General features: G+C 40.7%; 1 protein-coding gene across 1 annotated transcript in view; it reads right to left on the bottom strand.

The window, feature by feature from the left end:
* LOC139544396 (E3 ubiquitin-protein ligase rnf213-alpha-like) overlaps positions 1-23,446 on the bottom strand; it is a 97,074-nt gene that overhangs the window by 58,679 nt on the left and 14,949 nt on the right. The window contains exons 6-27 of the mRNA XM_071351435.1: positions 22,008-22,144; positions 21,064-21,234; positions 19,063-19,247; positions 18,153-18,403; positions 17,693-17,952; positions 12,612-12,815; positions 12,089-12,281; positions 11,933-11,988; positions 11,689-11,842; positions 9,764-9,892; positions 9,076-9,174; positions 8,858-8,980; positions 7,902-8,076; positions 7,629-7,802; positions 7,132-7,284; positions 6,090-6,673; positions 4,500-4,659; positions 3,960-4,177; positions 3,718-3,855; positions 2,908-3,066; positions 1,393-2,665; positions 704-885 (exon numbers count right to left, since the gene is read on the bottom strand). Coding sequence (XP_071207536.1) covers positions 704-885; positions 1,393-2,665; positions 2,908-3,066; positions 3,718-3,855; positions 3,960-4,177; positions 4,500-4,659; positions 6,090-6,673; positions 7,132-7,284; positions 7,629-7,802; positions 7,902-8,076; positions 8,858-8,980; positions 9,076-9,174; positions 9,764-9,892; positions 11,689-11,842; positions 11,933-11,988; positions 12,089-12,281; positions 12,612-12,815; positions 17,693-17,952; positions 18,153-18,403; positions 19,063-19,247; positions 21,064-21,234; positions 22,008-22,144 — 5,178 coding nt within the window. The remainder of the gene's footprint in view (positions 1-703; positions 886-1,392; positions 2,666-2,907; positions 3,067-3,717; positions 3,856-3,959; positions 4,178-4,499; positions 4,660-6,089; positions 6,674-7,131; positions 7,285-7,628; positions 7,803-7,901; positions 8,077-8,857; positions 8,981-9,075; positions 9,175-9,763; positions 9,893-11,688; positions 11,843-11,932; positions 11,989-12,088; positions 12,282-12,611; positions 12,816-17,692; positions 17,953-18,152; positions 18,404-19,062; positions 19,248-21,063; positions 21,235-22,007; positions 22,145-23,446) is intronic.

Raw genomic sequence — 23,446 nt, 5'->3', positions numbered from 1 at the left:
CACGCCTATTCCTACCAAATCCTCCAATCATAATCCACAGTTTCGGTAGTTGACTCATGACCTCACACAGAGCGTATTCAGCGCCAGCCATGGCCATTAGGACCAGTAACTGTGAGAATGACAAGTCAACCAATTGTGTGTTTTGCCTTGCTGCTCAGCACACGGTACAGCAGTTCAGAGGGTCATCAAAACTCCTTACCTATCAGTTGCTCAGCTTTTGTCTGTCCAGGAAGTACGATTTATTGTAGTTCAACATCTTTTACAAGTCACTGTTTGTATTAAGTAAGTGTTTGATGTGAAAACATCATAGCTCAAAACTAAAGGCTCGCAGGTAATTCGCACAAATGATTGTTGTGGGAAATCGCCAGGAAAATTATTTCCTAAAGCCTACAAGGCAAAGTCTCAGGTGCCTGTTGAACCACTACCGGGGATTCATTTGCTGTGGACTTAGGTTACAGAATTTATTAGGGGTATTCTGTTCATCATTTAAACAGGAATATTGGCGGTTGTTGATTTTAATGGTGCACGTAAACGGCTTTTTCAAAAGAAGATTATAACTAGGAAAAGTGTTATTGTCTGCAATAAACATGATCAATAATGTTAATCAATAATGTTATAATAATCAATTTCAGAGGCACAATTCCCCCCCCCCCCACATGAGAAAACCTAACTAGCTTTAATAAATACACCCCAATATAATTACCGTAGATGTGACATCAAAATGGAAGATGGTTAGCTCTTTCTTCCCAGGGTTGTTGAGAAGAGACTGAAGAATGACATTTTCATCAACCGTTGGCTTGATCAAGCGAACGCATTTCAGCACTGTAGCCTTCATGAAGACGTCCTTCAGTTTTTCAAACAGCCTCTTGATATAAAGGGATTTACCTGAAAGGGTCAACAACACGTTATTATTGAGAGGAACCAAACAAGCTGAAGAGTGAGGCATTTTAAATAAAGACAAATTAGTCAAACAAACATATTCAGGAGCAACATGTAGCAATTTAGTGACCGTTTCAATTCCCTTGTTGTTAAAAAAAACCAAACAGCTTATAACTATCTGACCTAGCTTAGCACTAGTTCCTTACTTTATCATAACCCTAAAACAAACATCTGTAAAGGGATGTGTTTGAAATAATTGTTTTTGTATTACTTATTAGTGTCAAATGATGTTCAGAAAATTAAACTTTTAACAAAATTCTGGGGGGGTAGTCCCAACCGGGACTTAAACCCTGGTCCAACAACTGCCAAGCCAACACCTTAACCGTCTAAACCTCTTGATGAGGTCGCTAGACGTTGGGTTAAAGTCACTTCAATACATGATTTACTTCTGCAGACATTATCTACATATTTGTACTAATTTACAGGCAGGAAATGTCGACAAAATATACTGACCAACTCCTGCTCTTTCGGACGACACAACTCCAACAAACTGTCGGTCTTTGAACACAGCAGCAGCACTGGTCTGATCTGCTGGGACTGTATAGTGTCTGCTCAGGTAACGCTGAATCATGACCAAGGGTTCCTGGGGTACCATGTGTAACCTGTACTGGCTGAAGGCTGAGGGAAGGTAGGTGTGCTCTCGATCCAAACTGCAGATGATCACAAGCCTGTAGTCTTTCCGGCACTGCATTGCGATACTCTTGAAAAATCTCTCCGTTTTGGAGCTCACTTCATAACTCAGCTGATCCCCGTAGAGCATGGTGTAGATCTTCTGTCCTCTGTAGCCTGGGGTGAGGCAGCGTCTGAGGAACAGCTCCACTTGCTCAAAAGGTGTGGTAGAGTTACACAGTAGCACCTCATCATACGTAGGCAATGGCTGACATTCACTGCTCATGTAAACGGAGATGCAAGATGCCAGGATCTCGTCGTGAGGGCAAACAATAAGGTTTGGGCTCCCAATAGCTAGGCCCCTGGGCAGATCCCTTTGAATAGGTTTTTCGTTCCATTTTTTTGGCAAATATTTATATTCCTTTTTGTTGGCCAATATTTCTAAAAATCGTCCAAAGCTTCTGACATCAAGAGTGTCTGGAAGAAAGTTCTTCATGTCTCTCATGTAAGCATTCCAAATCAGATTAACTTTTCCTGAGCCAATTTCTTGTTCGATGAGACTCGGCAGGTTATCGGATAGAGCACCCAACTTCACCATAAAATCTGGACTTCTCTCTCTGCTGCTTGACACTTCAACAAAGGTATGAAATTCAATTTCCTCATTTTGCTCCGATTGTATGGTGAGGATCTCACTTTGCAGTGCATGGAGAGACTGTCTCAGATCAGAGGCTGTGCAGTTGGGTTTGACGAACGACAGCATCATGAGAACTTGGTCTTCAAAATCATTTTGCTGAGTCAGCTTACTGCACAGGTAGACTATCTGCTCTGCATTGTAGTAGTTCAGGTAGTAATGGTGGGATCTCTGTTTGTCCATAAAGTCATTCCAGTACTTCAGACACTTCTCCAGCTTCCTGCACAGCTCCGGAAGCTGATCCACGATGTTGCCCTCCACCGTAATCACACTGACAACACTGCCCAGGTTAAAGTCCATGAGGATGTCAGCCTCCTCACTGAGTGAACTACAGTTGATGTTGGCTTTCCAGTTCCGGAACAGGGGGTTCCCAGCTGTAAACAGGGCAAGGAATGCCACAGCCAATCTCTGGACACTGGCAAAAACCTAAGAAAATGAACACAAAAGTGCTTAATTATAACTGAAAATATCAAATGTTCCTTGTAGTTAAACTAAGGCACAACAACATTACAAATAACCTGCCCAGGGACTGCGGTTGAAAATTAGCCGGCTGGCTAAAACCGGCACTTTTACTGAAACGTTGATTAAAGTGCACTGTCCCTGTAAAAATAAAATAAACTCAAACTCAAGTAGTATCTGAAAACATTTTGAAATACTGAGAGATTTACCTCTGAAAAGTGGTTCACCTCAGACTGGTCCCCTTTGCCAGACATGAGCATCAGTTTGTTCTGCAGCTCCCTCAGGTCCTCCAGTGAGTAGGAACGCATCTCCTGTTCCTCACCATGTTCCTCAGAGATGTGTAACTTCAGGGCAGTCTCAAGACTCAACTTGATTGAGAATAAAGCAACACACAGAGATACATTTTAAAGTTCTTATTGATTTGAAAAACTTGGGTATGTTGACTAAATGTTTTGTGTTCTCTAAACATTCCCAAAACATGTAAGTAGATTGTGGACACATTAATTAGGATGTGGGTCATTACATAAGACCGGTTTCTTTAAAACACAACATCTGTCCAGTTGTTATGATATTTAAACAATGTTAATAAAAAATAAAAAATGCACATAATATTCCTTTAATGTTTCAGAATGAACACAGAATAATGTATCCGTGTTACTTTCACACAACATTCTTAAAATGGACGTTTCTTTACGCTTCAGGGGAAAGTCAGATGTACGCTCATTGGTCCGTTGGGCATTTTATTTGTGCATATCATCTTATCTGTGAAACTTAATTACACAAAAAAACAGTCTACAGGACTAGAACCCCTTGTGGTACTACAACATATAGGGGGTACAACATTTTGCCCGTCTGATAGCAGGTAGTTCCTAATACTTCACATGGTAATGGCATCATGCAATGGCCTCCACGCACGTTCTTTAAGATAGAACCTAAATCACATTGCAGATCTGTATCTTTTTTTGTTGTTGACGAAAATGTTATCCATACAGTATATATTACATGGTAATATTGTCTACCTTCTTTTGGTTCTGTGCACTGATGGTGTAGATGCCCTTTTTGTTGATGGCGGTTGCTAAGGAGATGGAGGACAGCTCCACAGACCCGTGGAAATCCTTCACAGTTTTCAACCACTCCAAGTGTCGTGCTGTGTCATGCTTCAAACAGAGAATGAAGTGTCGGACAATGACTGCTTAATTTAAAACGGATTATTAAAACGGTCGTAAAAAAAAAAAAATGTTATGTTAAATGTTCATCTCACCAGCTTTTTTGGGAGGTTGCAATCATTATCCAATGTTCTCCAGAGCTTCTTCATCACCTCTTTAACGGTCTGAAAACCGGAATCTTGCTTCAGTTCGAAGAGCAGTGAGGAGTATCCGTGAACGGCGTCGTGGAAACAGGCCACACGGTCCACATCAAGATCATTCTCCCCGGCAGAGATGGAGGCCAGGTCAACAAACACTTTCAGCTCATTGATATCTGTAAAAAAATATATATATATATATATAAATCAATGCAGATTTATTTTACAGATTTTTATGTGTTAAAGCAGCGTTTCCTAAACTCAGTCCTCTGGACCTCAAGCGGTGCACGTTTTTTTGTTTGTTCTTGCACTAAACAGCTGATTCAAAATGATCAAAACTCGATGATTAGTTGATTATTTGAATCAACTGTGTAGTGCTAGGGCAAAAACCCCAAAACGGTCACCCCTTTGGATCCAGTGACCCTAGTTCAAGATGGCCGCACGTTAGGAAACTCTATATTAGAGTAACGAAAATGTTTAACCATTAAGCCCTTTTACCTTTCAGGGCCTCTTTAACCCAGATGACAAAATCTTTTGCGTGGCCAAGTTCCAAGAGGCATAGTCTGCGAGACTCTGTGACGTCCACCAGATCTGTCTTGGCCTGCATTAGGTCGTTGTCAATCCGATCAAGGTGCTCTTCATTCAAATCTGTACTCATCTGAGAACAGAAGAAGAAAAGAAAACCTGAGAAATGTACCTGGATCCATTGTTGTTCAGTTACCACTGGTTTATGTCGTGGTGTACAACTACTAAAAGCAATTAAATAAAAGTGAATGCAGCAAACTGTTAGATTAAAAGTCAAAATGATCACTTTATACACACTTAATCCTAGCTTGATTTGAGTAATGTGCATTTCCCACAGCTTGGCGGGAATATTCTATTAGGATTGGCCGGTGTTGATTATTATCAAATAAACACCCGGCAAAAAAAATTATATTCCACAGCTAAGAAGAAATTCCAACCAAAAAAAGTACCTAAATAATGTACGTACAATATCCATTCACAAAACCCACCTTAATTGTGAAATTGTTAGGTTAGATTACTTGTTGGTTATTACTGCATGGTCGGAACTAGAAGCACAAGCATTTCGCTACACTCGCATTAACATCTGCTAACCATGTGTATGTGACCAATAACATTTGATTTGACTTTATATTCATTGGCATCAATGTTAGCTACAAACGACTTTGCTATCTACACAAACCAAATATTTTAAATACAAGACCAATGTGGACAGAGGAGGCAGATGAATTTAGCTAGCTAGCATTCATTTACTTTTGACAAGCTCTGTCATGTTTTTTGCCACATTTGGTTTGTGGTCCAGGAGCCATATGAAATCACCTCGGTCTAGACAACTACAATGTTGCCAAGAGGTGAAACTGAACGTCAAACATTACCACATGTTCCCTCTGATCTGCTGTTTCAAAAGTTAATAAACAAAAACGTAATTGGCATTGTTAAAATAGGTTTTTGTAACCTAGATAACTAGTTCGCTAGCTAGCTTCAGTGGATGTTCACAGAATCTTTTTTATTATTTAACCTTTATTCAACTAGGCAAGTTAGTGAAGAACCAAATTCTTATTTTCAGTAACCGCCTACCCTGGCCAAACCCAGACGTCGCTGGGCCAATTGTGCGCCACCCTATGGGACTCTCAATCACGGCCAAATGTGATGCAGCCTGGATTTGAACCAGGGACTGCAGTGACGCCTCTTGCACTGAGATGCAGTGCCACTTCGGGAGTAAGGAGACAATTAATTATTTAAATTGAATACTTTTCTACTGGCAAATGTGTGCGTTAGTATTGTTTTCTGTGGCAACAGCCATGGTGTACGCATTATATAACTTAGAGCTCTGTTGAGTCCTGCGGAACTAACCCGCTAGGTCAGCCCCTCCGCTGCGTGTCGGGGAGCGCTTCTCATCAAGGGTTATTTACCCAGGACTCCCCCTGCCCTCGTTGATTATCCCTTATTTCACGCTTAGGAGTAAATCTATTTCACTATGGGTTTTGAGTAAAATCATGCAAAAACAAAAAATGGGAGTTTTTCACAAAAATGTAGACAATTTAAATTCAGAAATCAGCTCCTTACAATGTCTAGCAGTGTCTGTAGGGCCTTGAAGTCGCCTTGAAGATTTAGGGTCTCCTTGACCTTCATAATAACTTGAGCAGACTTCACAGCCAAGTGAAGGCCATGGTACTGCTCAATCTGCTGGACCCTTTCCTTGATCCAGTGTTTGTTATCTGACTTGTTAAGTCTGCACATAATGTCCAAATCCATTGCCAGCTTTTCATATTTGCCCTTGTAGTCATTGAAGAGGATATCAACCTTTTTAAGCTTGAGACTGCCATTCTTCAGGCCTTCGTAGTTATTCTTGTATTTAGTGTAGCAAGGTCTAAAAATACCATTGGTTACCTCCTTTGGTGTTACCAAGGAATCAAATTCAGAAGCAAAGTCTTTGGTCTGTTTCTCCCACAACATCTTGAATATGTGGCTGTCTCCAAACATGTGCCAAACATCTGCCATCTCTCGCATGCTCTGATCAAGATCAAAGTACGTAACCACACCATGCATTCCAGAGGAGGGCTGGTCAAACGGGTGAACCTTCATGAACTGGTCCAAGGTCATGTCCTCAATGTTGGTCAGTTGTCTCTCTTCCATGTCCCCAAAATGAACTGCAAATGGCACATAAAAACAGTACAAAATGTTGCTATTACAATCAGATTCTCCCAGTCACACACACACACACACACACACACAGTCTTGTACAGCTAACCTTGTGGGGACATACAATTCAGTCCCATTCAAAATCCTATTTTCCCTAACCCCTAACCCTAACCCGTACTCTTACCCTAACCCTAACCTTAACCCTAACCCAAAAACCTAAACTTTATCCTAACCCTAAACCTAACCCTACAACTAACCCTAGCTCCTAACCTTAATATTTAACTTAATTCTAACCCTAACACTAATTCTAACCTTAACCCTAAACCCCCTAGAAATAGCATTTGACCTTGTGGGGACTAACAAAATGTCCCCAGCTGGTCAATTTTTACTTTGTTTACTATTCTTGTAGGGACTTCTGGTCCCCACAAGAATAGTTAAACACGTCCACACACACACACACACACACCTGTGATGTGTTCGTTTAGTTTGCGGCTCATGGTGAGCAAGATGTCCACCAGCTCCTTCTCATGGCTGACAGCTCTAGCCTCCTCAGACCTCAGGTTGAGGAGCGTCTCCACAGAGGCACGGCTCTTGCACTTCTCATTCAAAGACAGACAATCTGCATTGAGATCCAAACAAGCATATCACAGCCGTTAATGTCATTATAACTTACCCATTTCCTCATGAGCAGAAAAACAGAGCCAATCACAAGCCTTAAAAATAAATATTTATTTATTTATTTAACCTTTATTTTACTAGGCAAGTCAGTTAAGAATAAATTATTATTTACAATGACGGCCTACCGGGGAACAGTGGGTTTAACTGCCTTGTTCAGGGGCAGAACGACACATTTTTACCTTGTCGGCTCGGGGATTCGATCCAGCAATCTTTCAGTTACTGGCCCAACGCTCTAACCACTAGGCTACCTGCCGCTCCCAGATAGAACACACAACCTTCCATTACCTATCGCCATCAGCTCTGTGAAAGTATCTGTCTTTCCTAAGATGTCGTTGAGCAGTTTGATCTTGATGCTTCCGTCGATCAGCCGGTTACAAATGACTTTGAAGGATGAGATTGCTTCAGTAATTTTGACCGTGGCCTCTTTAGAGAGTTGCTCGATCAGCTTGTCATCAGCACCTAAAACGACACGCAAAGAACGACACACGGTACATTTTAAGTGTTTGAATGGATGAAGTGTTTTGAGCTACACAACGCTTAATAGAAAAGTGTAAGTACCATGTAGTTCAAATATATTCTTGGCTACGGTCCAAGTCATGAGGTGTTGGAAGACCACCTCGTCCTTGTTTCCATGGTTATCACTTGGCCAGGTTTTCTGGATTATGGCCGTGATGAGTTTCCCAAACTTCCTGTTAATCTGAAACCGCTCAAAGAGTTTCCCCTCTGATTTACTCTGTGAGAAAAAATCATTCAAAATTACATTAGTTCAAGATTGTTTTCCATTTGTAATGCAGCACGTGCATATGCCTACGCTGAATCATTCAAGTAACTGCCAAAATAAAGGAACCCCCCCAACATAGTGTTTAATAGGGTGTTGGGCCGCCACCAGCCACCAGAACAGCTTCAAAGCACTCGGCATAGATTCTACAAGTGTCTGGAACTCTATTGGAGGGATGTGACACCATTCTTCCTCGAGAAATTCCATAATTTGGTGTTTTGATGGTGGAAAACGCTGTCTCAGGCCCCACTTCAAAATCTCTCATAAGTGTTAAATTGGGGTTGCGATCTGAAGACTGAGACGGCCATGGCATATGATTTACATCGTTTTCATGCTCAACAAACCATTCATTGACCCCCTCGTGCCCTGTCGATGGGGGCGTTGTCATCCTGGAAGAGACCACTCCCGTCAGGATAGAGATGATTCACCATAGGCTGAAAATGATCACTGTGTATTTATTGGCATTTACCTTGACCTCTAAGGGGTTGAGTGGAGCTAAACCATGCCAGGAAAATGCACTCCACACCACAACAGAGCCGCCAGAAAACCTAATTTACTCAAGTGTTTCCATTATTTTGGCAGTTACCTGTATTTATTACCAACAAAAAGTATTCCTGTAAGCATTAGGCCCCAACAAACATCTTAAACACATTTTTCCTGTTCATTTAAAAAGTGGATGCGGAAATATGAGGATTTAAAAAAGTTTCCATTTGGACTACTTGAGGAGTACTCATACCTGGCACAACGAGGGGACAGCTTCAAGAGCACATTTCTCAATACTACAAGTCACATTAGGATGACAGTTATCCAGTTCCTCCATCTTGGAGCAGTATATCTCTATTTGATCCAGAGAGGAGATCTGAAAACGTGTTTTTAACAAATCAAAAACATTTCCACCGGACACAAATAATAATAAGAGAGTTAAAATCAGTGCTCTTTGTAGCAGTTCCACACCTGTTTAAGTTTGCCCTCTAAATCCGTACAGAAAGTTTGTCTCCATTTCTTGGTGAAATCCACATTTACAAAACTGAGAGAGATGATGCTATTCCACATCTGTGAATCATAACCAATAAGGAGAGCAGGTGGTTAACAAATTAACGTACAATAATACTTTTTAAATTAAATTTTAAAAACTGCTATAAGACAACATACGGCATTAATGAATCTGACATGAACTATTTATTTATATATTTATTTAGCATGTACGATACATTATGAAACTTGTGATGTATGACCCCTTTATAATGTCTTATAAGAGAAATCCTGACTTAAATAGCAGCTGTTTTGAGTCAGTTGAAATGTTACCACAAAGACAGACGTAATCCTTATTATAATACAATATAAAAGGCTCATACATGCATACAATGTTTGGTCATACCCGTGGTATATGGTCTGATATACCACGGCTGACAGCCTATCAGCATTCAGGGCTCGAACCACCCAGTTTATAATATATTATTTTTAATGATATTATTACATGCGATGTAACACAGCCATGTAAACATAACATGGACACACCTGCATGCAAGTAAAATGTTACCCCATTAACAATGTAGCTTAAATGTACATTGTAGCTTAAATGTAGCTTAAAAAATGCGTGGCCCATAATACGTGCAATTAAAAAGTTAAGTAATTCCCTCACCTTGATCTCTGAGGTATCGCGTAACTTGTCTTTGAAGGTCGTGTTGATCCAGGATCTGACGATGTCGATCGACTCGGACAGCAGCCTCAGATTCTTTGAACGGATAGCGTCTTCTCCCACGTCACATGTCTTAAAAAAAATGACATTTTCAAAATGACAATTTTTTAAATTTGTTTTAGTTAGAAAAATGAACAGTTTTTTAAAATCTTAAATCACATATATCTCTGAAAATGATTGCATGACTCGTACAATCGTCTGAGGGATCATAGATATCAGGTTAGGATTTTACTCTTAGGAAATACAGAACCCATAAGGATTAGTTCAAAACAAGTAAATCACATCCATTTGTTTATAAAAAGTGATAAGAAAATGTGATTAAGATTTCGATATTTGATCGATTGTATGGTATCCTTGTATACAAGCCACCAATAAATATGACAACCAGGTTACATGAACAAGCCCCCCCCCCCCCCGTGCTTCTAGTACATGTCAAACCAAATCTATTATTACTGTGATTATTATTATTTGACCATGCTGGTCATTTATGAACATTTGAACATCTTGGCCATGTTCTGTTATAATCTCCACCCGGCAGAGCCAGAAGAGGACTGGCCACCCCTCATAGCCTGGTTCCTCTCTAGGTTTCTTCCGAGGTTTTGGCCTTTCTAGGGAGTTTTTCCTAGCCACCGTGCTTCTACACCTGCATTGCTTGCTATTTGGGGTTTTAGGCTGGGTTTCTGTACAGCACTTTGAGATATCAGCTGATGTAAGAAGGGCTATATAAATAAATTTGATTTGAATTTGATTTATTAATCTATAGTCTACATAAAGTCTGGTAATTATTGTTTGGCAGTAGGAAATCTAACGGCTGGGTCCGAAATCTGTCTTGCCTACTACTACATTACACTACAGTACATACTTACTGTTCAGTAAAAACGAATGCAGTAAGCAACACATAACACACTGGCATCCTGAGAATTCCTCATCTAATGCAGAACTGTGTTGATTCCCACCATTCGTACATTTTGGGTACAGCATGTCCCCCTTATCTCATTATTTGATTATCAGCTGTTGATAAACATGTGAATCTGGAAAAAGACGATCGTCATCCTCAATAGTGTGCAGTGAATTCTACTAGATGAAAAACCGAAATGAATATGACATCCTAGCATTTAAAGCACACAAAACTTTCTGTTTTCGCATACCTAAAATCCATACCTTAGAAGGCTAGTATGAGTATTCGGACACGGCCATAGTCTACATCCCATTAAGTCTAATACTAGGAACTAGTATGATTTTAAAGACACTGGTGCCAATGGTTTAGGTTTAAAGACACTGGTTCCATTACCTCAGAGTCAAGACTGCTGAGGATATATCCTAGTATTTATTTAAGCAATAAGCTCCTGAGGGGTGTGGTATATGGCCAATATACCACGGCTAAGGGCTGTTCTTACGCACAACACAGCGCAGAGTGCCTGGACACAGCCCTTAGCCGTGGTATACTGGCCATATATCGCAAATCCCCGAGGTGCCTTATTGCTATTATAAACGGGTTACCAACATAAATTAGAGCAGTACAAATGTTTTGTCATACCCGTGGTATATGGTCTGATATACCACGACTGTCAGCCAATCAGCATTCAGGACTGGAACCACCCAGTTTATAATATATATTTTTAATGATATTATTACATACGGTGTCACACAGCCATGTAACCATAACATGGACACTGCCTGACATTAGGTTCTTCAACAAGTGAATTGTTCAAAATCATTCTAATACCGGACAGTATATTGCCAGCATTGCTTTATATATTGTTGTGAAAGAGAACGGTCAGATCATCAGGTTGTTTTTGTCACAGAGAATGTGTTCTCCATAACCTTCCTGATTAAATAATGGTAACAGTAATATCCTTTCTACATACCTTGGACTGGGAAAAGTTTGATACTGAGACTAACAAGCTCACGCAGTCTACAGGGACGGCTGTGAATTTGGAGGATCGGCCTCCATTGCATATCTTCTTAAGCAGTTCCACTGTTGTTGCCAAGCACTCACTCCCATAACCATCATTGAAACAACTGCAAAAAAAAAAATATGTATAGTTTAACTGTCATCAAAGAAACAAAACGGACAATATTGAAACAAACTCATGAGACAAGTCCAATCACCTGTACTTTTGCTCTTTAAGATGCTTTTGAATATGTGAAAGAGTGGCAGTGAAATTCTGTAAGGCATGAAAATAACATTTAAGTTAGTACCATTCTTGGTGCGTTACCTTAGTACAATACAAATGTCTTCAACTCACAGTAGTGATTTTAACTCACCCTGTTGTTGCTGCTGGATACACTCACGGGAGCCTTCACAGTAAAAACAACAAGCATGTCCAGGAGCTCAACTCTGACGATAGAGCTGAACTCTGCCAGATCGTCTACGGTCAGTAGACACATCCAGGAACGGCTCGCTAGTCTGTCCATCTCCACTAAATGTCCATTGGCTTTAATGAGATTCAACATTGTTCTAAAAATGGAGGAGTTTTAAGGGTTATTAGCAACGTTCCCCACCCCCCCAAAATGTTTTTTTTAAGAGGACTAAACTAAGCTAAGTAAAGGATTCACTTTTATCTGGTGATATAGTCACCAGGGTTGGGGCTAATTCCATTTCAATTCAGTGAATTCACTAGGCCTAAACAGATTCTAATTCAAATTTTCCTCAATGCTTTTATATGAGATTTTTTTTTAAATGAGAATTTCAGTTTACAGCCTGAATTCACCGAATTGAAATGGAACAGACCCCAACCCCGATAGTCACAAATATTTGCCTACGTAAAATGGGAGAGAAATATGGTACCTGCTGTCCTTGCTGGTGTTGGTCACTTTTTGCAGACCTGCCCAAGTATTTTGCAGACCTGCCCAAGTCTTGCAACTTGGTGTAATTGTGACAGGGATTGGTTCAAAGGGTTTTGAGGAACCTTTGAGGAGATGGAGCATGGGAATCACTAGAATCCCCTCCTCCTTCGCAATGTCTATCAGTTTCTCCAACAGCTCTGGCAATCTGTTTAGGAGAGAAGTAATGTCAACAACAGATCTGGCAATCTGTTTAGGAGAGAAGTAATGTCTATGTGACACGTAAAGACATTTATGCCTAGACTACATGTTGAAGCCAATTACAACAATGTGGACTAGAAACACGCAAAACCTATTTAGCATGATGCTATTTAAAAATTTGCCTATCAATTCACACTGGACTAGGACGAGAATAATGCTTACCCTCCAGCCAATCAAAGACTGTCAATAATCTACACATTTTGATACAACGGCAAGCAGTATTAAACAGTATTAAGCAATAGGGAACAATAGGGAACGTTGATTGGTCAGTGAGTGGTCAGGCCCTCATCACACCTACAACTTATGATTGGTCAGTGAGTGGTCAAGCCCTCATCACACCTACAACTTATGATTGGTCAGTGAGTGGTCAAGCCCTCATCACACCTACAACATATGATTGGTCAGTGAGTGGTCAAGCCCTCATCACACCTACAACTTATGATTGGTCAGTGAGTGGTCAAGCCCTCATCACACCTACAACATATGATTGGTCAGTGAGTGGTCAAGCCCTCATCACACCTACAACTTATGATTGGTCAGTGAGTGGTCAAGCCCTCATCACACCTACAACATATGATTGGTCAGTGAGTGGTCAAGCCCTCATCACACCTACAACTTATGATTGGTCAGTGAGTGGTCAAGCCCTCATCACACCTACAACTTATGATTGGTCAGTGAGTGGTCAAGCTCTCATCACACCTACAACTTATGATTGGTCAGTGAGTGGTCAGGCCCTCATCACACTTACAACTTATGATTGGTCAGTGAGTGGTCAAGCTCTCATCACACCTACAACTTATGATTGGTCAGTGAGTGGTCAGGCCCTCATCACACTTACAACTTATGATTGGTCAGTGAGTGGTCAAGCCCTCATCACACCTTCAACTTATTTATTCATCAAAACCTTGTCATGCCGCCGGCAGCTATTCCGCCCATGATTCTCACTGTGAAAATATCTCAAATATATCTGACACTCCTGGACCTGAATCGCTAACCCCAGTATCAAAGGGAAAATTAAAAAATAAAACACTAACGTTCAAAAGTTTGGGGTCACTTAGAAATGTCCTTGTTTTTGAAAGAAAAAATAATAAAATTGTCCATTAAAACATCAAATTGATCAGAAATACAGTGTAGACATTGTTAATGTTGTAAATGACTATTGTAGCTGGAAACGGCAGATTTTTTCATGGAATATCTAGATAGGCGTACAGAGGCCCATTATCACCAACCATCACTCCTGTGTTCCAATGGCACAGAGAAATGAAGGCTATTCCATGCGAGAAATTGCCAAGAAACTGAAGATCTCGTACAATGCTGTGTACTACTCCCTTCACAGAACAGCGCAAACCGGCTCTAACCAGAATAGAAAGAGGAGTGGGAGACCCCGGTGCACAAATGAGCAGGAGGACAAGTACAGTAGAGTGTCTAGTTTGAGAAACAGACGCCTCACAAGTCCTCAACTGGCAGCTTCATTAAATAGTACCCGCAAAACACCAGTCTCAACGTCAACAGTGAAGAGGCGACTCCGGAATGCTGGCCTTCTAGGCAGAGTTGCAAAGAAAAAGCCATATCTCAGACTGGCCAATAAAAAGATTAAGATGGGCAAAAGAACACAGACAATGGACAGAAGAACTCTGCCTAGAAGGCCAGCATCCCAGAAAGTAATGAGACCCCTTGACTTGTTCCACATTTTGTAGCCTTATTCAGAAATGGATTTAATCGTTTTTTCCCCCTCATCAATCTACACACAATAGTGCATTGTGTCCCACCACACTGCTATCTACACACTGCATTGTGTCCCGCCACCCACCACCCGTCAACCCCTCTTTTACACTACTGCTACTCTCTGTTCATCATATATCAGTGGTTCTTAACCTGGGTTCGATCGAACCCCAGGGGTTCGGGGAGTCAGTCTCAGGGGTTCGGCGGAGGTCAAGACACACATCCGACTCATATGATTCGTGATGACACGCCCCGCTTGGCCATCATTGGCTGCAGGTGATCACGCTACATCGCTTGGCCTATCTGTGCTGCAGGGAATTTGGTGCGCTCAGTAGTCGACTTGTGACTGTCGTGATGGTACGTTTTGTGATTTCTTTCTTAATATTTTAATCCCTTCATACTTACGTATATGTACAATATGGATTCACATGTATAACGGAACGTGATGGGAGTCAGCGTCCTAACTGCATGATTTGCAATGCCAAGTTGAGCAATTCTAGTTTAGCACCGGCAAAACTAAGAGAACACTTCCTTAAGCTGCATGGAGATGGAGAATACAAGAACACAACGCTCGCTGAATTCAAGGTGAAGAGAGCCAGATTCGATGAAAAGGCTACTCTGCCTGTTCTCGGCTTTGTACCCATCAACAAACCGATCCTCACAGCATCGTACGAAGTTGCTTACCTGATCGCAAAGCAGGGCAAACCACACACCATTGGTGAAACACTCATAAAACCAGCTGTGTTGAAGATGGCGAATATCATGCTGGGAAAAGAGGCTGAAGTTAAGTTATCCCAAATTCCTCTTTCAAATGACACCATCAGCGACAGAATAGAGGACATGAGCAAAGACATCTTGGCTCAAGTAGTTGCAGATCTGATTTCAAGCCCGGCAAAATTCAGCCTTCAACTCGACGAGACCACAGACGTTTCCAATCTAAGCCAGCTTGGTGCGCTATGTGAAAGACGACGTGATAAAGGAAGATTTTTTATTTTGTAAGCCTCTTACAACAACAACTAAGGCAGCCGATGTGAAGAAACTTGTGGATGACTTCTTCAAAGACAACAATCTTTCGTGGGATATGGTTTCTGCAGTCTGTTCAGACGGCGCTCCAGTCATGCTGGGAAGAAAGTCTGGTTTTGGTGCGCTAGTGAAAGCCGATGCACCACACATCATTGTTACGCATTGTATTCTGCACAGGCATGCGTTGGCAACAAAAACCTTGCCTCCAAAACTGGCAGAAGAATAAAAAATTGTAGTGGAATGCGTGAACTATGTGCGAACTAGTGCTCTGAGGCACCGCATCTTCAGTGAGCTGTGTAAGGAAATGGGCTCTGAATTCGAGGTACTTCTGTACCATTCTAACGTTTGGTGGTTATCCCGCGGACAGGTGCTGAATCGTGTTTTTGCCGTGCGTGTGGAATTAGCCCTGTTTTTGCAAGAGCACCAACATTGTCATGCAGATTGCTTAAAAAATTCTGAGTTCATTCTCATTTTAGCGTACATGGCTGATATCTTCGCAGCTCTCAATCATCTCAATCAAAAGATGCAGGGCAGTGGAGTCAACATCATCGAAGCGGAGGAAAACCTGAAGGCTTTTTAAAAAAAGCTACCGTTATGGAAACGACGAACAGAGAACGATAACTTCGCAAACTTTCCCCTGCTGGACGACTGTGTAAGTAAGATCGAAGATGTATCTGGAATCGGAGACATTTCTGTACCCGCGGAACTGAAGCAAGCAATTGCCACGCACTTAGATGAGCTTGCAAAGTCTCTCGACGGATACTTCCCTACAAGAGAGTCATATCCAGCATGGGTGAGACAGCCGGTCACGTTTAGTGTTGAGACAACAGATGTCAATGATGAATACCTCGATGAAATCATTGAAATTCAGCAGAGCCAGGTTCAACAGCAACTCTTCAGAACAACAACGCTTTCAACGTTTTGGTGTCAACAAATGGTAACGTACCCTGTTATTGCTAAGAAAGCTCTGGAGATTTTCATACCGTTTGTTACAACATATCTTTGCGAGCAATCCTTTTCGAGGATGCTGGACATAAAAACGAAGAAAAGGAACAGACTTTGTTGCGAAAATGACATGAGAGTGGCACTTGCCAAGGTGAAGCCGCGCATTTCTGAACTGGTCTCTGAAAGGCAACAGCAGAAGTCACACTGATTTGCAGTAAATATTCATTATTATGTTTTTGTTTTTGTGTGAAAATCATGTTTTGATGATTTTGTTCTTTGAACACACAGTGTTGATGTTGATGCACGGTTCATTTTGTGCACCAGTAAAATATATACCTATGTTTTGAATTTGAAAAAATCATATTTTATTTTTCCAATTAAGAAGGGTTCGGTGATATGAAACTGGTGGGGTTCAGTACCTCCAACAAGGTTAAGAACCACTGTCATATATGCATAGTCACTTTAACCATATCTACATGTACATACTACCTCAATCAGCCTGACTAACCAGTGTCTGTATGTAGCCTCACTACTGTTATTTTTCACTGTCTTTTTACTGTTGTTTTTATTTCTTTACTTACCTATTGTTCACCTAATACCTTTTTTGCACTATTGGTTAGAGCCTGTAAGTAAGCATTTCACTGTAAGGTGTGTAGACCTGTTGTATTCGGCGCACGTCACAAATAAACTTTGATTTGGAATACCCCATAATGACAAAGGAAAAAATGGTTTTTAGAAACGTTTGGAAATGTATAAAATAAAACAATTAAATATCACATTTACATCAGTATTCAGACCCTTTGCTATGAGACTCGAAAATGGAGCTCAGGTACTTCCTGTTTCCATTGATCATCCTTGAGATGTTTGAGATGAGATGATTCTACAACTCGATTGGAGTCGTGTTTCTCAATGAGTTGAAAGCATGTGAATGCATCCAACTTAACAACTGGTAATTACCACCTTTCCATTTGGTTATGAATGCAGCATTAAACCAACAGCCTTCTGGTCCGTCCGCCTCTATATAACCTGTAGGGAAATGCAACTACCACTGAGTTATTGAATTGTATGTGAAGCCTCCCATCTTTGGTTTCGGCCAATAGCTGAGAAACTGTAATGTTAAAACAATGTACTCACTTTTTGAGAAGTACGACGGGTTGTGTAAAATCTGTCCAATACTGCAGGAACTCGTCTTTAGGCAGGTTGGGCAGGCAGAGAGCAAAGCATAGACCAGCGATTTCTGCTTTGTCTAGTTGGATCTCATAATGTTTACACATATACAGTACAATCACAGCGGCCTTCATTTGGTCCTGAATAGTGGGACTCTTTCCCTCTCCCTTCTTCACCAGCTGAGGAAGCACACTCTCCAGAATGAACTGTTTCAGCAGCTTTTGAACCTTGGAGTAAAACAGAATGTTAGAAGACTGTTTAAGACATTTGTAAACGGCAATGCATTTCTTTCTCATCTATTTAATCACTGTAAAACAGCATATATTTTTCTATTAATAATTTGGCATAACGTCTATGCATTATCGCACATCTATGCATTATCTGAATGCCATTATGTTTATTTAACAATTATTTAAAAATAACTCACATCTTTATTTGTTTCTTGTTTTTTCATATTCTTGTTGGTGCCTGCATACAATGACCGTTTCCTGTAAATCTGTTCAAATTGAATCAGTCGTTTCATGAAACAGTTGAGTTGAATGTCATTCCAGCTGTGAAGGAGTTCAAAAATAGTCTGAAGCATTATCTTCCCTGCGATTTCTCTGCCTTGGATTATTCTTTTGGACACATCCTTGGATGGCGAGGCACAGATAATGTCATCATACTGATGCCAAGCCCCTGTGGTGGGGGAGGAGGGGAGGGGTGGAGGAGGGGTGTGGTGGAGTGGACACAAAAAAAAGATGCCACTTTAGCCGGTTTATGTGATGTTCTTGGCAAAGCAGGAAAGAAACATTTTGACAGCACAAATAATTTGATATGTTGCTAAAAATAAATAAAAAAATGGAATACTATGCACTTGATTCAAAACTAATTTCAACTTGGTTTACAGTCAAGTTTGACCTAAAATAGTTGATTTAGATTTTTCTTTTAAAGTCTGAAGCTTATGCGTATGAGTGGGATTTTGTTCTTTACGCACAATCTCTGCTCTACCTGTTCAGCTGCCCAAAGAACAGGCTACTCTGGCGATGTTCAGTGATGAATGGAGAATGGTGCTTGCTTAATAAAGTCAGATCAAAGCTGAATCTACAGTGCACTCGGAAAGTTTTCAGACCCCTTGACTTTATCCACATTTTGTTATGTTACAACCTTATTTTAAAATTGATTCAATTGTTTGTTTTTCCCTCATCAATCGTCACACAATACCCCATAAAGACAAAGCTAAAAAAAAGTGTTCTAAAATGGGATGAGCATCACCCAAAAGCTGTCATCTCATGAGTTCCAATTAAATGCATCCATTGCAATTAAAAACAGTTGTAGAAATTCTACAAAACTCCTACCTTCTTCATCGAGTAGTTTGGTCTTTACAGAAAGAGTTCTTCTTCTGGTGGGATGTGTAGAATCACTGTACTCATACTCATACGTTGCCTTTTTGGAACTGTAGACAAGATAATGGTATGGTATGGACACAGCTTGGTCAGTGACCAGGATTCCTTCAACTAACAATCCATGTACTCCCAGTTCCCTGCAGAGATTGTGAGTAAACATGTAAAAACATTAAAAAACTTTAAAATCATATTTGATTAAACTGATGTATTTTCCGATATGTGCCACCCTGATTACCCTAGAAAGGTGTCACGCCCTGACCTTAGAGAGCCTTTATTATGTCTCTATTTGGTTTGGTCAGGGTGTGATTTGGGGTGGGCATTCTATGTTTTATTTTCTATGTTTTTTGTATTTCTATGTTTTGGCCGGGTAGGGTTCTCAATCAGGGACAGCTGTCTATCGTTGTCTCTGATTGAGAACCATACTTAGGTAGCCCTTTTTCCCCCACCTGTCTTTGTGGGAGGTTAACTTTGTTTGTGGCACTTAGCCTTAAGCTTCACGGTTGTTTGGTATTGTTTATTGTTTTGTCGGCGTCATCACCTAATAAAACGGAATATGTACGCTCACCACGCTGTACCTTGGTCCTCTTCATTCAACGGCCGTGACAAAAGGGCAGTCCACGGGTCAGGAGTAACGACACTGAACGCCCTGTTGCCTCTGTTTCAACGCAGACCCGAGGCAGCGAGTGTTGGAGAAATACGAGTTCAATAGGTTTCCATGAACTTGTCCAGGGATTGTTTTGTCGACATTTAGAACGTTTGCATAGATAATAGATTTGCTTCTCACTGGGAAAAAACTGGTTGAATCAACACATTTCAAAAACAACAAAAATTCCATGTGATGACATTGAATCAACGTAGAAAACGGATTGGATTTGCTAAAAAGTCATCAATGTTAAGGGAATTTGATCTATTTCACTCAACCTAAATCCAATGAATTCACGTTAGTTGACAACTCAACCGAATGTAAATCAAAGCTAGACGTTGAGCTGACGTCTGTGCCCGCCCAGTGGATTGCCACGCTGCGTTCCCATCGAACTGTCGCGTTGATAAAAACAGCTGGACGTAATGAGTCACACCTAAAAAATAAAAATATTTTCACCAAAACCTAGAATGTCGAACAAAGATGCGGTTGAAAGTGTTTCCATTATCCAATTAAGCAAATTGAGCCTTAATAAATAGGTGAGCAGGCTGTGACCTATATTTGTCATGTCTCAGGTAGCCCGCAATAGCCAGCATGGATAGAATTTAATAATATTTGCCATATTCTAACAATACTCATGTGCCAACTTTTAGCCCCGTTCGTGCCATGGTGAAACGTACACTCCTATAGATCTGAAACAATTGGGATGGTGAAACTTGCAACCAGACAGTTTCACCAAGCAAGGTGAGCAATTCAGGCATCGTTGTCCTGCAAAGAAACATAATTTTTATAGCTAAAAAAAAATATAGATAAAAAAAAAAAAAAATTGCGAGCAGTAAACCTTTAGAATTTAATGTGGAGCGGATTGTTTTATAGTTACATGATGACATCACTTGCCCCGCTGTACCTTCAAAAATGATTCGTCAATCAACATTTATTTGAAAAACACCATAATGTGTTGCTGAAAATTAAGTTAAGACAAAAGAAAAACCCACCCGTCGAACAGATCAAATTTGTGTTGATCTTTAGAAGATTTCTCCTACATCTGCCGTTTCTATTACACACGTCAAAAATATTTTTGTTGGGGGCCGACATTGCGTGTGGAGTAAACTCGAGTCAATGGAAACCTGACTACTTCTATTTAGTTTGTGGCTTTAAACATAACAAGGGTTATAACGTTAGGATGTGTTACATCATTCTTTATGTAGAATGACATTACTTATAGGATTACTTTTTATGGCAACACACAAATGGGACAAACCACTAAATTCCCGGTTGAACATACAGTAGACACACACGTGAAGCAAACCCACTTTGTCACGGTTAGCTCAACTGCATTGGATTCCCAGCTCCCCGTTTCCTCCCCTGCCCATATGAAAAGGCGATCCTCATTCTGGTCAAGATTGAAGTCCTTTGAGAGGATTGCGTGGAAATATATTTTAAGTCTCTCTTTTGCCGTCACCTGTGAATTCCCTGTGGCTGTCCTGAAATGAAAACAAACAACAATAATCAGATGAGTATTGTCTAAACCTGGGGTCTTACAACCCTGTTCCTGGAGCGCTACCCTCCTGTAACGTTTTGGTCCAACTCCAGTTGTAAAATGGGGTACAGGTGCATTAAAGCTGGGACTGAGAGTTTGAAAAACAGCTTCTATCTCAAGGCCAACCAGACTGTTCAATAGTCATCACTAACTCAGAGAGACTGCTGCCAACACTGAGGCCCAATCACTGGACACTTTAATGAATAGATCACGAGTCACTTTAAAACAATGCCACTTTAAATAATGCCACTTTAATAATGTTTACATATCTTATATTACTCATATCGTATGTGTATACTGTGTTTTATTGCATCTTGCCTATGCCACTCGGCCATCGCTCATATATTTATATGTACATATTTTCATTCACCCCTTTAGGTTTGTGTGTATTAGGTAGTTGTTGGGGAATTGTTAGATATTACTGCATGGTTGGAACTAGAAGCACAAGCATTTCGCTACACTTTAACATTAACATTTGCTAACCATGTGTATGTGACCAATAACATTTGATTTGATCTAACATGGTTCAGCTTATCAACCAGCTAATTATTAGAATCAGGTGTGCTAAATTTGCGTTGGAGTGAAAAACCTACAGGATGGTTGGAGAGCCTTGGTCTAAACATATGCAGGTATGCAGGATTTGTATTGGGGAAGGGGATTTAAATAACCATGAGCACTGAATGACATCTGTTTAGCAGAACGTTTTGGAATGGATACCTTTTTGGAGGTGGACAAGGATACTTTTCTTCCATAGTTCCAGAGTCATCACTTTTCGTGTCTCCTTTGCTTTGGTCAGACTGCTCGACGTCCATGGCATCCTCCTGTAGGCCAACACTGGAGGGGATGCTGCCTGTCTGTTAAACAAGTCATACAAAACACGTGTTAACGCTTAACTGTCCCTCAAATGAAAATGACCAAATAGACCTCTCATAACTTTTATTGGGTTCATTAGTTTCAATTGCTCAAACAGCAAATCCTTTTAACCCTTTACACTCATTGGAATTGGCCAATATGGATAGGATATATATATAATATATAATGATATGGATAGGGCTAAATTTAAATGTTTCTTACAGAAGAAATATGAAGAGCATATGTGTAGCATGGTAGCAATTGAAAGTGAACAGTTTGTGGATTATGGGAAAATGATTAGACCAAAGTTAAGGACACAACAACAGTTCACCTGACAAGACTGAATCATTACACTGTTGATTTTATGTGCATTTTACATTTACATGAACTTTTTGCCACATTTGTCGATTATGAAACCTGAAAATACTCTGAATACATTGGGACATGATAAATGTGTGGTAGGTGCAACATAAGACAAGACAAATGACAAGGGTTTGAGTGAGAGGACTAAACTAGTGTTTCCAAGTGGACACACAGGTCTCCAAAGTGGGCACAGTTCCTAAGTCATTTCAATGAGTTTATGACTCAAAGAAGACTGTTCAACTATAAGGTGGTTATTTGAGCTCTCCTAGCTGTGCCGTAGAGGAGCTACAGCAAGCACACTTCCTGTTGTTTTGATCACAACTCTGCATCCCCGTCATCACACAATTAGGGGAGGGCTATTTGGAGGCGGATAGAGAGGGCTATAGAGAAGGCTATAGGGAGGGGTATTTTGAAAACACATAAGTGGAAAGTGGGACCCCCTCCAAACAGCTAACTTCCTGCATTTAAACACATTTTAAACATTCCAAGTCGGGAACAGGGCCCCCTTTCTAGAGCTCTGAAAGAGGAGAGCTCTAGAAAGAGGCCCCTGTTCCCGACTTGGAATTCTGAGTTGGGATGAACGAACAAAACAAATGTTCCTAGTCGGAGTAATTTTTCCCCCAGAATTCCCAGTTGTCTTGAACGCACTGAAATCGGACGTTGGATATTTCCCAGATCTGAGTTCCACTTGAAGAAACTTGTGATTTGACCTCATTTTTGTTTTTGTTCCCAGTTGTATTGAAAGAACCATTAGCTAACGAACTAGCTACGACGCATGACCAGAATGAAACAGATGAACCACCAAAAGCACACCCCATTTCTCTTTAAAAGTTCAGAAAGACGAGGAGTTGGGCCGTTTTTCGCGCCCAAAGTCGACCATTAAATAGTCGCTTATAGATTAGGGTGACCAGACGTCCCCGTTTTTGGTGGCCTGTCCCCGG

This window comes from Salvelinus alpinus, chromosome 18 (genome assembly GCF_045679555.1).
Source record: "Salvelinus alpinus chromosome 18, SLU_Salpinus.1, whole genome shotgun sequence".
In the NCBI taxonomy this organism is placed as follows: domain Eukaryota; kingdom Metazoa; phylum Chordata; class Actinopteri; order Salmoniformes; family Salmonidae; genus Salvelinus; species Salvelinus alpinus.
Note: the sequence above shows the minus strand (reverse complement) of the source record. Positions and strands in the feature narration are given on the sequence as shown.